The sequence below is a fragment of the Colletotrichum spaethianum genome, assembly GCF_022836535.1.
Source record: "Colletotrichum spaethianum MAFF 239500 DNA, contig13, whole genome shotgun sequence".
In the NCBI taxonomy this organism is placed as follows: domain Eukaryota; kingdom Fungi; phylum Ascomycota; class Sordariomycetes; order Glomerellales; family Glomerellaceae; genus Colletotrichum; species Colletotrichum spaethianum.
In genome coordinates this window covers 577,492-593,081 of record NW_026054783.1, presented here as the reverse complement: position 1 = coordinate 593,081, position 15,590 = coordinate 577,492, and the positions used below count along the sequence as shown (strand labels likewise).

General features: G+C 56.4%; 4 protein-coding genes and 1 non-coding gene across 5 annotated transcripts; 2 read left to right on the top strand and 3 right to left on the bottom strand.

The window, feature by feature from the left end:
• Positions 1-1,730: 1,730 nt before the first annotated feature.
• On the bottom strand, positions 1,731-2,561 carry ColSpa_05832 (uncharacterized protein; the record flags this gene model as incomplete). Its single annotated transcript, XM_049272044.1, has 1 exon — positions 1,731-2,561. The coding sequence occupies one exon, from the start codon at positions 2,559-2,561 to the stop codon at positions 1,731-1,733; it is 831 nt and encodes a 276-aa protein (XP_049128001.1).
• Positions 2,562-3,414: 853 nt separating this feature from the next.
• On the top strand, positions 3,415-3,499 carry ColSpa_tRNA_162. Its single transcript is given in 2 exon segments — positions 3,415-3,450; positions 3,465-3,499. It is a non-coding gene; the product is annotated as a tRNA-Pro (tRNA).
• A 1,338-nt stretch (positions 3,500-4,837) lies between these two features.
• On the top strand, positions 4,838-5,593 carry ColSpa_05831 (uncharacterized protein; the record flags this gene model as incomplete). Its single annotated transcript, XM_049272043.1, has 1 exon — positions 4,838-5,593. The coding sequence occupies one exon, from the start codon at positions 4,838-4,840 to the stop codon at positions 5,591-5,593; it is 756 nt and encodes a 251-aa protein (XP_049128000.1).
• Positions 5,594-11,649: 6,056 nt separating this feature from the next.
• On the bottom strand, positions 11,650-12,302 carry ColSpa_05830 (uncharacterized protein; the record flags this gene model as incomplete). The annotated part of the gene is made up of 2 exons (XM_049272042.1): positions 11,650-11,985; positions 12,096-12,302. The coding sequence occupies 2 exons, from the start codon at positions 12,300-12,302 to the stop codon at positions 11,650-11,652; spliced, it is 543 nt and encodes a 180-aa protein (XP_049127999.1).
• A 625-nt stretch (positions 12,303-12,927) lies between these two features.
• Positions 12,928-13,353, bottom strand: ColSpa_05829 (uncharacterized protein; the record flags this gene model as incomplete). The annotated part of the gene is made up of 2 exons (XM_049272041.1): positions 12,928-13,139; positions 13,188-13,353. 2 exons carry the CDS (start codon positions 13,351-13,353, stop codon positions 12,928-12,930), a joined length of 378 nt encoding a protein of 125 aa, XP_049127998.1.
• Between the last annotated feature and the right edge of the window lie 2,237 nt (positions 13,354-15,590).

Here is a 15,590-nt window from a genome sequence, read left to right as displayed (position 1 = left end):
CGCGTCCTTGGACTTGCGCACCTTGACGAAGACGCGGCAGTAAAAGTCAATCGAAAGGGACAGCTGCGGCTCAATCGTCAGACCGTACTTCGCCGCGGTGCTCGTCAGGGCGTGGAGGATGAGGCGGATGCCGACTTCGTGGGAATGCAGGCCCTTCACGGGAGCACCGCCGTACAGCGAGAAACACTTTTCGGCGTAGCAGTGGCCGGCCCAGTGGCTACCGTCCGTGCAAGTAACGGCAAGCAGACCACCGTCATCCCTGACGGCCTGGACGGCGGCATCCAGGAAGGGCGCAGCGGTTCCGTAAGGGTCCAGGTCGATGGCGTCGTACTTGTTCTCCTTGCTGGGGTTGCCAAAGCGGTCCCGGTTCGTCAGATCGTCCGCGATGCGCCGGTACATGTGGGCGATGGCATCGTCGTGGCTCATCTGGATCTTGTCTTCCAGGCCGTTGTGCTTCGTGTTCAGCTTGATTGATTCAATGGCGCTCTTGGTGAGATCGTTGGCCGTCACTGAAGTGACAAAGGGCAGTTCGTGCGAGTAACGCAGCGCACGAAGACCAGAGGCCGACAAAGCGTCCAAAACGGTAAAGCGAGGGGGCGACTTCTCGGCGGCAGGCTTTCCCGCGCCTTCGGCCTTTCCGTCCTTGGCCTCTGCAGACGTCGCGGGCGCCTCGGTCGTCGAAGCCGCAGCCTTCTCTGAGGCCGCCGCACTGGTGCCATTGGCACCGTTCTCGGGCTCTGCCGCCTGAGCGTCGCCGTTGGTAGTCTCAGCCGCCTTGCCGTCGTCCGTGATCTGAACCTTGGCTGGCCGGTTGCCGCCCTCGTCCGCAGCGCCCCTCCGTCTCTTCTTGTCCTTGCGCCTGGAGGCGACCTGCGCGGCCTGCGCAGCCTTCCTCTCGACAACCCCTGACCGTACGCTCTGATGGCGAGAACAGAGAGGTCTCGGTTGAATTGCTGAATCGGGTTGTAAAAAACCTGCTGACCCTTCTGCTCGACTTCGGCGGGGACCAGGATGGTGGCCTTGCCCTCCGTTATTCCCTTGTAGTTCTTGCCATCGTAGGTGATGACCGCCTCTTCTCCGCTCATGGTGACGGTGTTATTGGGTTGAGCAGATGAATTGCTGCAGAATCTGATGAAAGGCGCACTGGGTCTTGAGACAGTCTGGTGACTAGGGATGACTGAGAAGCCGCTTAACCGGAGTGACTTGAAGTTGGACAATGGAAGCTGTTTGTGAAACTGCCGGCTCGCAGGGCGTGTGGCCAGGCGAAATGCTCCCCGAAAGTTCGGCTTCAACATAAAGTCACTTCATGTGAATGGGTCACAAAAATTTGGGTCGACTTCAATGTGGCTCACTGAAGTCAAAGGTTGCCGCTGGTCCACGAGAGAAATTTCAGTGGGTCCCAATATTCTGCCAAAGGCGGTGAGTCACTGGTGACATGCTCTTCCATGCCAGGCTTGCTACACCATGGACCCTTTTCTCCCCAGGCATCACAACTTCACGTCTGCAATCCAATTCGGCGCAATGCATGTGGAGATTTCTTTTGATCTCGTAGCTCATGTTGGTCTAACTAAAACACGTTCCCTATCATCTACTACGCCTGATATAACCCCAAGCCCCCGTCTGAATTACCGCCAGCGATTCCCGTCTTGGCCCAAATGTAATGCAATTTAACAAGAGTAAACAAGCCTCCAATGACTTCCTGATCTCAACTCGATGCGCTGTTATTCATGCTACTTCTCTTCGGTAGCAGTCTGGGGAGCAGCCACTGAAAGCCTGGTAGCGATGACCGAGTTGGTTGCATTGGGTGTCGCTGGTCCGGGTGTGCCCGGCTTCTGCGGCTCGCCGCCTTGCTGGCCACCTGACAGAACTGAACTAGGCGTGTAAGTTGCTGGGATATTTGCAGAGACGGTCTTTTTGGCCTCCTGGTACAGATCAAAACAATGGATAAGAGCTTGATCGACAGACATATCCTCAGGAACGATTCCGGTGTCGAGGATCTTCTTGAGGTGGTCTTCAACTTCGTCGAACTCCGCCTGGTCGGAGCGGTAGCGGTCGGGCAAACCGCTGTTGTGCAAGAGTGCGAGAATGCCAGCATTTATAGTGTTTGCAGCCGCAATGATGGTGATGGGAGTGCCGTTATTGTACGACATGGAGCCGATTGCGGTGAGGATGGCCCCAAAAATGATCTGCAGAATGTACGAGACCCATCGAATAGAGCTCATGCCATGGTACATGTAGAAGTACTTGGTTCGGTGCCATACGACGTCTCGGTAAAGACCGTTGGGAATGCCCTTGGGTGGGTAGTACCAGCAAGTTGGATGGAGTGCAATGTGGCCTTCGGTATCGTTGACGCCGCCAATACCATGAGCGACGATGGCCCATTCCGATGGAGTGAGGAAGCGGTATCTGATTCGGCGGCGTTGCTTCTGTCTCTTGGAGCGCGGCTGCAACGTGGACTGACTCGGCTCTTCGTCCGACTGCTTTGAAGCATCAGCCTGCGCGTTGTCGGGCGCCATCTCAGCCTCGATGCCGTCCAGTTGCAAGGGGGGAAGCTCCCGCATGGCTGGAATTCGGGATCAAGCAGTTTGAAGCAGAGCAGGCTGATGATCTGAAGCAGCCGCAAGTGCCTGGTTTAATCAAAGTCAGCGGGGACTCAAGATCAGATGGGCAGCGAAATACACACTTGGAACTTTGTCAGAAGCGTCAACCGGTTGCGAGATGCTGCTTCGAAGATTGTAACACGGCTACCGAAGCTTGAGAGGAGCAATTGAGGATGAAGAGAGAATGGGACCAGGGAGAAACCAAGCCCAAAGTCCCATAAAGCAGGCGGGAGCTGCCATTGCGATGCTTGGTATCAACTGACATCTGATACTTCCTGGACATTTTCGACGGCATAACAAGGCAAGCAAGAATGACGAGGCCAGCTTCAAGTGCTTCTGGGTTGCTTGGAGAAAGGAAACCCCATTTGACCATGAAGTATGATACGGCAGCAACATACTGGGATGGTTGAATGTGTACCCTCTTTGTCTCTCAAGAACAGGTGCAGCGCACTCAGACAGGGGAAGTTGGCAGGTCGTCCTCATCGTAGGTTCGATCCTGCAAACTGGCCTTCATCAAGGGAACGCAAACACTGGCTATGCAATTGATCTTGCCCAAATTTTTACTTGCTACTTTCCAAAGAACTTTCGCTTTCTGATCGGAAACCCAGAAGTGTAAACCCCATTCCGTGACTGCGTTCCCTTTGCATCGTGAGCAGAGCCCGGCCCATCCACGGCCTCTTGCCCGGTGACTCAACATCAACACACAGCCACCCGCCCCTTCCAGCTTGCACATTTCCGTTCATTTCGGCCACAAACCGTTCCTTCCTGAAGCATTCGGAGGCAGAAGCTTTTAACAAACACACAAGAACAATCAGGCCGATTGGTCAAGTGGTAAGATCCTTGCTTTGGGTTCACTCGAAGTTCAGCAAGAGTCCCGCGTTCAAACCGCGGATCGGCCCCTTTTGCCGCCTTTCATGCTTTAACGACGCATTTAGACCTATTGGTTCACTTAAAGTTGACCCTGGAGGGATTCAGGTGTTCTGGGGAGTGTTGCGTCCTTAGGAGCATCCGTACACACATGCTAATGATACTCCTTGCCCTCTACGCTGTGGAGCAGAACCCAATTCAGCACATATATATACCAACTCAGACGCCGGTATACGCTTTTCATCAGAACTAAAGAAACGTCTCCCAGACCAGAAGCAATTCACTCGAACAAAGTGTATCGGGTTTGGAATCGGATCTTATACGATCTGGAGAAGAAATAGAGTGGGGTTTAATCAACGCGGCACAAGAAGTCCAAAGCGTTCATCACATCCAAGCTAGAGATAGTCATCTCCGCCAGAACATAATCCTTTCCGTGAAGTAGATACTTATAGTATTCAGAGACTTGGTCATCAAAGGGGAACATAATGAGGTGACGCTACAATACATTCGCTTGGCCAGAACATGAGCAATACTTTTTCGCCGCAGAACTTATAGGAACAGCCGTCCATCGACGACTTCTTTGAAGATCTGGCCCAATTTTGAGCGAGTCCGAAGGAGCCTCTTGATGAGCTGCCCTATCATCGCCTATAATTGGCCGTTGATGGGGAAAGACGTGGCGACTTGATCGCATACCAGTGCCTCGTAGGCAACGACACAAGACCGTGCAGACATGATGCAGACGACTCGGCCAAGAACTGGGCAACATCCATCTACACCCCGGGACTTTCAACAATCTACCAGTACGTCTTAGATGGAGGGAAGTAAACGTCTCAAACAAATGTCCGAGTCGGGGATGGCCAAGAGCAAGTAGAACATTATCGCCTCAACTCCGAGCCCGAAACCGCGCGATTGAAAACCCCGGCACGGGTTTCCGAAGTACAATATGGATGCAACTAGCGCTCCCACAGGGGTTTCTTCCACTTAAAAAAAAACCCCTCAGCTTTGATCCTGACGACAAGACGTCTGCTGCGCGTCCCGTTCTTGGCTCCCTCCCAAGCCGCGTAAGCGCCGTAAGCAGAGGCCCGGGGCAGAGGCCCGTGATTCGCCGGCTCCGGCCTTCAGCTCTGTTGCCTGGAAAGCCACCCCCTCCAAATGCGCAGTCACTTCGTAAAGAACACCACAGGCAGCACCGAAAAGAAAAGGGGAGGGGAGTAGAGGGAGGGAGGGCCTGAACCGACGTCAAAGCAAAGAGACGCCCCGAATGCAGGGCGTGCTCGGTGGGCATACTCGGCGGGCGGCGACCGTTCCGGCACTACTCGAGGGGGGCATATATGCGTCAGCTTCCCGAGCCGACCAGGCAGACTCTCGCGATGTCTCTGTACAGCCACGCTCTACCCAGCCCGTCGCAATCTGATCCCCATCAGCTGCCTTGGTCACTCTGCCCCTTCCCGCCTTGTGACATCCAGCCTCGTCCTCTTCAAATGTGCATCCCCCGCCCGCGCAGACACCGAGCCCAGACCTACACCTCCCCCTTGAAGAACATCCCCTACCAACGCCTCGCCTCCCCGCCCCCAACGCCCCGGATGGCACCGCGACCCATCCCCGCCCCGGTGCCCGTCGTCGCCGCTGCTGCCGGCGCAGCCGCACCGCTCCCACACCCGTCGGCCTCCCGCGTGTCCTCGCAGCACGAGCGCCTCCTCCTCGAGCTCCTCCCCTTCAAAGACGCCGCAGCGTTCCACGCCTGGCTCGGCAGCCACTTTGTGCGCGGGTCCTGGAACGAGTTCTACGCCGACTACCTCTCTCGGGCGGTGGCGACCGGCGCCGGGCCCAGCTCGGTCCCGGAGCCGGACAAGACCCGCACGGCGCAGACGGCGCGCGAGGCGCTCAACGTCCGGAAAGCAAAGTTCCTCGTCCACCACCCGGACAAGACGGGCTGGGCGGCCGAGGACCACTACGCGCGCTTCATCGTGACGCTCGTCGCCGACAACATGCTGCAGAACCTGTGGTCCGAGTCCGAGTGGAAGAAGAGGGGGCTCGACATCGCAAAGGCCGCGTATGAGGTGCTCGTCTTCCTCAAGGCGACCATGGTGTACGCGGACCCCAACCCGCCCAGTTACTCTGCATGAAAAGATGTACTTGTTTTTCTTTCTTTCTTTCCCCTTCTTCCGTCTTGTCCCCGTCGTTGAATGTTCTGGGAGTCGGAGTCACTTGTAAAAACATGGGAGCAAAAGGGTCTCTCCAATGCATGGCTACGGCGCTGTCAATGATTTTTTTTTCTCCTTTTACTTGTCTTGTATGTATCGTATAGCTCGCGAAAGCGCATCTGTTCCAGGGAGTCGTCGGCCAACCGCCAGTCCACCTCCCTCGTCTTCGGGTTCGTCATGGGCAGTCATGGACAGATCAGATCTACGGAATACATCTCGTCGTTGAAGAACAAGAGGTCACACAAGAGACGCGTCATGGTCCCGTAACGTATTCGTGAAGAGCGGCCACCCCCGCGGATCTTCAATTAGAGTTTCTCGGACTTACTGCCGAGCTCGAATCGAATGGACGCCCTCATCCAAGGGGACAGGGAGTCGTCGCTCGGGTCTGGGCTGCAACGCTATCCCAGCCCTGGGGTAAAGATGCCAAGCCTGGCGGTCTCGAGGGGATGGGAGGGCGAGGGGTCCTCACAAGTTGGCGGGGTTTCGGGAACATCCTCACGATTGAGTTTTGGGCTCCGGCCACAGCTCCGAGCTCGAATCGAAGGATTGCCCGCTTGCACGGGCACCCAGACGACGCGCCGTTCCTGCTTCGGGAGGGGGGGGGGTTTGCAGTGGTAGGAGGAGATTTCGAGCGAGACCGAGCAGAGGGAAGTGCCCGGGCCTACGTTGCGGCCTGTTTCCGAATCTCACATGATAGCTTCAGAGTCGTCGTCGGCCGGGACCCCAAGGTCGAATCCAAGAGATGCCGTCATGCCCCCGAAAGCTTCTCCTCAAGGGGCATGATACCGTCGTTACCTAATGCCCGGTTGAGGTATACCAAGGGATCAGAGAAGAGGTCTCGACCATTTCTCGGGAAGTCTATTGTATCTGCTCTTCATGCGGCATGAGCGACCCCCTCCAAGAGCATTGAGTAATCGAGCATGAGCCAGTTCTAATAATGCGGGGCCCCATTGTTGAGTTGGCATGTGATGGCAACTCAGCATGGCGTGCCGCGTGGTAAGGGAGATAGCAAAGATCTGACGTAGGGCACGGGTGTTGCGGAAGGTATGCATACAGAGCCGCAGCAACCACGGATCCCCCTCCCCAACTTGCCGTAGACTTCCCGAGGCGAAACACTGACAAACCTGTCCCGACGAACTCTCTGAGAGTTTGTCCCAAAAAAAGACAAACTACAAAAAAAAAAACCAAAGTGCTTCTAAGCACACACCACCCTCTCAACCCGCCTCGCAGAGAGTTGAGGAAAAAGCCGGCGACACATGCGGTCAGAGGAGAAGTGCCGTGAATGGTGCCGTGAATGGTGCCGTGAATGGCGCCGTCAAACATGCTCAACAAAACTTTTGGTTCCGCCGTCGTCCCTCGGCTATACGCTCTGGCCGACGACCTTCTCGGCGCAATTACTGGGCCGGTCCGGGAGCGACCCAGCGCCCTGTCCCGACGGAGACGGGCAAGTCCTCCTGTACGAAACCTTCCGAGGCTACAGGCGTGAACTTCCTGAACCACATTATCCCGTCAGCGCCGTCCGCAGTGAGCAAAGCTTGCGGTTACACTTTCAATAACGCCAACGTTTGATGGAGGGGCCTGGGGACGTCTGCTGCGACGATGGCCATGCCTGCCGATCCGGCCAGCATCATAGAGGCGGTCTAGGACCTCGCATATGCAAGACGGCAATCGAGACATGCGAGCAAAACCACAAAGAGCCAGGATGGACAACAGCAAGAGGTAACCAGACATTGGTGCAGCGGAGTGCTTCCCCAGAAATAGAGCACCGCTTCAAGCACGGATGAGGGGGGGGGAATGCAGGAATGGGGGCGTCTTGCGTCGATGGGCAGGCGCGGGGAAACGCGGGAAATGTGCATGATCGCTGCGAGTTACCCGCTGCAAGCCCGACTCTGCTCGTCCTCCTAGAGTGTCCCTATGTTGACCCTCCGCCGTATCAAGCCCACTGCCGAATCGTGCCCCTACGCCTCGCCGAGCCGGGAACCTCCAAAACGATGTGCATGTTCTCAAGGTGAGCAAAGACAACCCCCCCCCCCACGGGCGGCCAGCCGGCAGTGGTGACGGCAACGCGGGCCAACGGGAACGGCATTGGGGCACACGGGTCCTCAGACATCGAACGATGTAGGGCGGGCAGGCGGGGCGCAAGGAAACGGCAACGGTAGAGACAACATCGACATCAAACCGCGAAACAAAACGAGCAAAAAGTTGCGAATGAGACAGGGGACGAGCCAGCCCACATACGGCGAAGGCAGAGAGGGAGAGAGAGACGGATGCTGTATCGTTTCAGTGCATAAGGCACAGCGAGTAAGAAGGAGTCTTGGCTGGGTCGAGCAGGACGCGCGCATTACGGCCGTCACCAATGAATGAACAGAAGCTGGGGTATATTGTATGTGGAGTGGTTTCATTGAGCTTCAACAGACAAGCACATATCTACCTCTCGCGCGAAACGATCCGGCAGAGGAAGGGAACGGGAAAAGGAACAAAAAGATGGAGCCAGGGTTGGCCGATCTGCGCACGATCAAGCAGCATTGTGGGCTGATGAGGAGCGGGAGGCGCCCAAGGTCTGCAGCGAAATCGTCTCAACTTGGCGGTGGGATCTGATGTTTCCCCCTCCCTTTCTGCGCGGCTGCGGCTGTAAGTGCGTGTGAGTGAGTGTCTTGTACACTGTAAAATACTCCGCATCACATACAGCCTGGAGGAACCGCACCGCCCGCCCACAGTATTCTGTTGCTCCCGTTCTGCTACTGTGCGGTACCTCCCCGTGGTCGCATCGGTATGCGACCCGCGGCGAATGGTCGATCTGTGCAGTAGTACGGGCGATGCCCGCAGTTCTAGAGGCCCGGAGAGAAAGAAGAGTTTTTAGCCGTGATGAACACGTAGGCACACGTACCGTTTCAAGCAGGTCCCGGGTCGGAGGCGGGTTCCGTCCATCCTTGCAGCGGGACAAGCTGTGGCAGCAGAAACATCGAGATGTACGGTGGTAGTCGGTTGCAGGTGGTGGTGGTGGTGTCGTTGTTTCGAAGATGTCATTGTCGTATATTTGACTCTACTCGATGCGGAGAAGACAAGCGGGTTTGGGCGCGCCAGCGGTTCGGTTGATCTGGCTCCCCAGACCGGACTCAATCCATACCTTTTCTGGGAAACCTTGGCCGGTTGCCGTTGTGGGATGCGCTGTGCTGCGAGGCCTCATCTTGGTGCAGCTGGCAAACTCCGAGGGAGAGAGAGAGAGGCTGCATCGGCTGATGGGAGAAGGGCGTCCTTCTCAATTTCTTCAGCCGAATGAGGCGACGACCTCGGCTTGGCTGGCCCGACGGCATGACGGCGGTACGCAGCAGCAGCCATCGGGACCGACTCTCTGTAGGCGCACCTACTACTCGGCCTTGTCTTGCCTTTGGGCACACTAGGCCGTGGAGCCTGCGTCTGGTACGTGTGGCCGTGATCTGGCGGGCCAAGGTGGTCCCTCGATTACTAGGTACGATCGTAAGATGGGATGGGGTTCAGTTGTATGTACGGCTACCACGGTACTGTGCGTGAAAAGAGCGGAGAGGGCGGGAATGAGGGAGTTGAGGCTGTTGGGCCACCGACTCCGTACACTAGTTTCCCCTACTTCGTTTCGGTTAGGCGTGGTTGATCCAGCGTCGATGCAACACGGCCTGGGGAAACGAAATCAGGCGCAATGTCGTGTCCTATACTATACACTAGATACCATGGCCTTCGCCTCTTGCACACGAGACCCTCAACTCAGAGTTGCCCGTCCTGTCCTGGGGGAACCCCGAGCCCGCGCGGCGGAAAGCTGGGAACCGCTGCGCAAGGGCCAAGCGGAATGGCATCATTCGTCCTGAGGATGCGCCGGTCTAGGCCCTCCAGATTTGAGAGAGTCATGTTACATAGAGCCGGTCCGGTTGCGATCAAGACCCCGCTGGGGCCGGAGAATAACGTGAGGGAGCCGTACGCACAATGGACTTATTTCTACGTGAGTTACAGAGCATGTGGGAATAGATAACTTCAGGCAAGGGACCAATGCCAGCGAGCGGATGGGGCGGGATTATGTCACCAATCAGCCAAGATGAAGGGATACTGCAGGTAGTCCGTATCCGTCGCGGCATTAAAAGGATGAGCTGTCGTGCGCCGGCGAGAATTCAGAGTGTCGATAGCCTCTACACGACCCTTGGGACTGTCCTGAAGAAGAGGGACCGCGAGCACCCCCCGGTCGCAGGGCTGCAAGGCTTGGGGGCGTGCGCCTAGCAAAACGTGCTCGAAAAGATCTGGGGGAGAGGGAGGAGGGAAAGAGAGGCTGAAGAGCCAAAGCCTGTGACGGAGGGCGAGGTAGTCGCGAAGGCGGGATGTGACAGGGGAACAGCCTTAAAAAAAAAAACCAATGAAAATCGCAACAGGCGGCACTCTGGGAAGAAAGTACCGCAAAGTCACTTTTTCTCCAGAAATACTTGCGCCGCCGCAGCGCTGCTTCCTTCCTGTCTCTCTCTCTTGCACGATACCGCGCATCCAACAGGGAAGGAGACAACGTCGGGACCCACTATTTGTGGAGATCACAGCCGGCGCCATTGAGCATTGGATATGTGTAAATAGCCAACCACGGCCTGTGTGTATGCCACCTGCCCTAGAAGCTGGAATTGAAGGTGCCAATGCCAATCCCAGCGCTTTGGCGGTCCCCCCCGTTCTCTGCCCTGACATGGAAGTGGAAGACAGACTACTATGTATGTACTATCTATGTGAGTAGTGTAGAGGATCCCCCCCGCCCATCTAGTGCCCTCGGTGCCCTTGGGGGACCAGCTTGGCGCGCCGGTGAGCCTGGCTGCTGGCAGAAGCGCCCCCCGGGGCGCCCCAAATACAGCGCATCGTTCCGCCCTAGACAAGCTGGGCTACCGCACCTCCTGCGCTGGGCCGTGGGGCACCCTCGATCTGACGCCATCTTTTCCTTCGAGAACAAAACGGGGCCGACCGAAGGCGGCGCGAGCGGCGAGGGAGGAGGATACCTACTACGTAGTATGTACAGTAGAGAGATTTCCCCACGAAAACCCGCTCCCGACCTTCTCTCCCCCCTCCAAGCGCAAATTATTCCTCGACCCCCCCTAGTCAAGCGCGCCGCCGCCGCACCTTGCGCCTTTCTCCCTGCTGGCCGACCCAACAGACAAGTCAAATGGCGCTTCCTCCACTCTCTCTCACCTCAGCCATCATGGTCCTCTTTTCGCCGTAGAGGAGCATCCAGTCGCATTCGGACTTGTCCCCGGCGCACAAAAAAGACGATGACAGAACCACCCTGCTCTCATTTTCGCTCTCATCCCTCACACCAGCCAGCCAGCCAACCAGCCCACTCGGTCGCTCTCGGCCAAGAGAGTTCCAGCGTCAGCCACTGCGGCTTACCCAACATGTGGGACCCCACGAATGTAAAAAAGAACTGGGCTCTCTGGGGTCGGGGCCCGGGCGAGCCACGGCCTCTCTCTCTCCCACAGTCTTTCCTGCGGTCCGTGGTGGTGTCTCTGAGGCTGGCTCCCCAGGCGGTCCGCGTCAAGCCGACATTTGGCCGAATGGTGACGATGAAATTTCATGCTCTCGGTGGAGCCGGGCCTTGACCGACCGCTGCTTCTTATCGGTCCTTAACCGCTGAATCTCTGCCTGTGGCGGGGCATCTCTGACTCTTGGTGGAGTTGCTCTAGTTTTTTCCTCCTCCTTTGCCTTCTCCCCTTCTTCCGCCTCATCCTCACGCCTCCAAAGCCCGTGAGGCTCCGTAACATGACACACACGGTGTCAAGCCTCGGAGTCGGCTTCTGGCGAGAAATTTCTGCCCATCTGCGAATCTCGTCAAAGTCTGGGGCTGCGCTTGCCGGGGCCACAAAAGGGGGCCGATGGGGGAGGGCCATGACCGTATGTATTATCGATTCATGCTCGTCCTATCTGTCGGCCAAGCTCCGGCCTTTGGCCCGGAAATATCCCACTGGGCCCTGCCTCCGCCCTGCCCTTTGCTACTCGGCCAATTCGTCGTTATCTCGGCCGCTAACCGCTGTCTCCTCCACTTGTCCTGCCTCGTCCCCCGTGTCATCATGGTCGCCGCCGTCCCCGTCCTCTTCGCTTTCGGCCGCCTGCGTTCCCAAGAGGAGGTCTTCGCTGCCTTGCCATTGTGGCGGCGGGCCGGGAAGTGCCGCGTCGTCTTCCTGAACCCACCCGTATTCCTCATCGTCCTCCTCGCTGTCTGGCACTTCGAGACCAGCCTCTGCCAGCTTGCGTTTCGCCCGTGGAGTACTAGTCGACAGCAGCACCGATGGCTGGCTGGTGTCGTAACGCACGCCGACCACGCCCGTCTGTCCACGACAACGTGTCAAGTCAGCAAATCACCTTGTCTTCCTTCTTAGAGACTCCGCTTTTGCGATATTATGTCGGATCCGTGACTGCCCAGGGGAGAAGTACTGACCGCTTCAACTCTAAACGCCGCTGCATTCTGCATCATGTCCGGCCCAGCCTTGCCGTCTAGCTTCTGCACGCCCGCGAAGCATACGGTCGATGGCCGCCCTTCCTTCCAGACCCAATCTCTGAACAGCACCACCCGTGTCGACATCCCCTGCTCCCAGATTCCAGCATTAACGGATGGGATCAAAGTCGCGCTCCGCTCCAGCTGCATCTTTGTTGCGCATTGCGACAAGACCACCACTGCGCAGTCTCGCGTTGCCGCTAGTTTCTGCAGTGCGCTGGTGATATACTGCAGAGCCTGCAGCCGCTTCGCCGACAATCCTGGACCTGGCTTGCCATTAGCAGATGCTTCTTATCTGGGACGGGCGTACGAACCTTTGCCCTGCGGCGGTCCTCTTCGACCGTCGGGCGCCTTGGGGAAAGCGTGATTCACTAGGGCTGACAGCGAATCTATGACGACCAGAGCCGTCTTCGCTGGCACCGTCGCCGCGGTGGGACGGCATAGCAGTGCAACCAAGTGAGGTAAGCTCGGGCAGCTATAGTGAGCGAGGTTATCGCCGGATGCTCCCGCCGGTCCCTCGTCCGTAGATGGCCGGGCTTGTTCCACTGCCTCGATCACGGCAATAAGTCGCTGGCCGCAGACAGAATAGGCGCAGTCTTTGGAAATCGCATCAGCCTTGTCATTCTCTCTTCCAGCCTGTCGCAGTCTAAGATGAACCGACCTACCCACACGGCACCATGCCCCTCATGTAACGCATTGGCGACAAGTTGGATACTTCAAAGGAATGTTAGCCACACACTTCCTTTGCAGAACACTAGAACTGTACAGCGGCTCCTTACCCCAGAGCCGTCTTGCCTGAGCCAGGCGGTCCCCATATCTCGGTGACTTGGCCTCTCTGAAGACCTCCACGCGCTGAGCCAGTGTCTTGGTAAGATGAAGAAGATACGAGCGTCTCGTCTAGTCGATCGAGACCTGTAGAGATGCGCCTGGCGACGTCACCATCCAGATCTTCCAGTGCCTCCGCGGCGGACACAGTGGGCAGTCGATCTGTTTCCGTCAGTCGGTATCACTGCTAATTGGTGGTGGTAAACGTACGGGTTGACGATAGGTCGAAGCTGGAGATATCTTCCTCGTGAACGGAGTGATACCTTTCCATTGCTGGGTTGCTGTTTGCCAGCTTGTTGAGCTCGCCACTAGTTTGTTCTGCCCCAAAGACGGACGTCGTGAAGTTGAGGAGTGCGCACAGTACGCCGGACCCCATCCTCACACGTGCCCCACATGATGCCACTAGCCACAGATTCACTGAAGAGGGTGTGGCTTAGACAGGCAACTGCACGAACAGGAGCTGCTTCCTGACGGACAAGAGCCCTCAATGCAATATTTTCAAAAAGTAGGTTTTTTTGATAATAAAAAACATGTGTATATCCAGCCCCCATCCTTCTCAACATGGTCGCTGACGAACAACAGTATGCGTTCCCTCCCTATAGACCACTGTATACGATACTGTCGAGTGCATCTTCAATGCAAACACTGCTCAAGCGGCAGTCAAGTGCGAGTGGCCGTGCGTCTTAAAAGAAATAACACTCCACCTTGAACCGGAGCTTGAACTGCTTCGAGATACCCGTGGCCTTATGGTAGCGCTTTTTGACAGCCTCTTGAAGTTGTCTTTTATTTCTTCTCTCATTCTCTTCAACTCTCACACGTGCTGCGAGACGTTTGGCCTTCTGTGTCCGTCTGTCGATACAGTCCACTTGGCCGGAGCCTGCTGTCGATGCTACGCCAGACAACACGGCTATCTGGGAGCCGTCTCGGCAATTGAGCCATCCTGGTACCGAGCCCCCGGAACGTCTGGGAGGATCTTCAGGCGTAACGATTCACATTGGACGGCAAGAAATAATAGCATCGCGGCAACATCCCCGGCCGAACGGATGGAACGTGGTCGTCGGAATCGTTTCCTCGACCGTCTCCAACATTGCATTCGCATCCCCCGAACCAGCGACCAGTCTATCAATCTACCATCTCCCTATCGAGTCGGAACATTCTAAGGCCTCTCCGGTTTCACTGCCTATGTAACTCTACAGCGAACCTCAGAGCTTCGAGCTTTCAGACCTTGCAACAGCAGATATTACTCGTACAATGGCACACTCCTGAACCTCCTCATCCGCGGTTTCATCTATCGGCAGCTACACATGTCCTTGATGCCCTGTACAGCAAATCAATCATCCCTGTTGTCAGCAGGCACCGTGTCTGGGGCTACACACGGTTGATGAGCAATCTATGGATAGTTTGCATTTGCAGACCAAAATTCCGCCGAGAATTACCTCCAATGATAGATCACCGCTGTTGCTTTGATCATGCCCGTCAACGCCAATTAGTCTTCAGACACTTACGGCATGATCCCGCGTGGGGCTGCGGGGTGCTCGGAATGCCTATATTGAGCAAGTTCTTGATCTTGGGGCCTCCCCATGAGACCCAGGGCTTCTCCTCAGTGGGAGCGCAATCATCTTCAGCTTTGGCGGTAGAGCGACGAGCATCGGAAGCCAGCATGACTCTTCCAAGAGGGCGACTCGTCGGGTCGGAAACCGGGACTATGGTTATCCACTCCACAGACGGCAGAAAGTCTTTGGCGTAAGTGTACGGCAAGACCCTTGCGAAGATCAGAGACGTATCCTACCTGACAGCGAGGACCCGAGTCGCCCTCCACGCACCTTAACGGCCAACAGTCGCCCTAAGAGTGCTGAGCCTCGCCTTCTCAATGTAAGCGCTACCAAGGGTCTCCCTGACGATTGCGTTGTTATCGAGCGAAATGGTTCGGAGACAACATGCCACGCTTACATGCCTTTTCTTGAAGATAGGGCGTGTCCACATTTGGAACCAGCTGCCTTCTCTATGCCGAGGATCCGAGCTCGGGTCGACGGATCACGTTTTCTTCTGGTGGCCCATCGGCGACGAATCCTGATTGCTCTGGTCTGGGCACTGGGCAGATGTCGTTCATCTCACAAGCTGGGGTAGATTGCCAATAAAGTCCCCTGGGGGCTCGGGTGCCACCGACCTGGGGTTGATAACGCGGAGGACAAGCGGAGTTTTCCTTATCCGCGTTTTCGTTCCACAGTTTGTGTGGAGAGCTGATATCGGGGCTCGGGCCAGCAATTTGCGGCGCTTCAAACTGCCCGATGCCGCTCGCTCACAGGTGCGGCTAACCAGAAGTTCAAGACACGAGCGAGAACTATGAAGGTTGTTTGCTGTTCTGGCAAGACCTTTTAGCCTCTGTATCCATGTGCAAATGCAAGGTACGCGCTTCCCCAGCATTTTCATGTGGAAGAATGTTACTCTGTGCCATTTCTCAACTCCTCATTTGCGATTCCCCAAGCTTTCGCGCTTACCTCATCCTTGACTGCTTCTTTTAGGCAAAGGGACCGATTTCTCCTGGGGTATCCCCCCTTTTTCTTATCTTTTCACATGTGATAGGGAAGAGGGGCATGTGTCCCAGAACTCAAA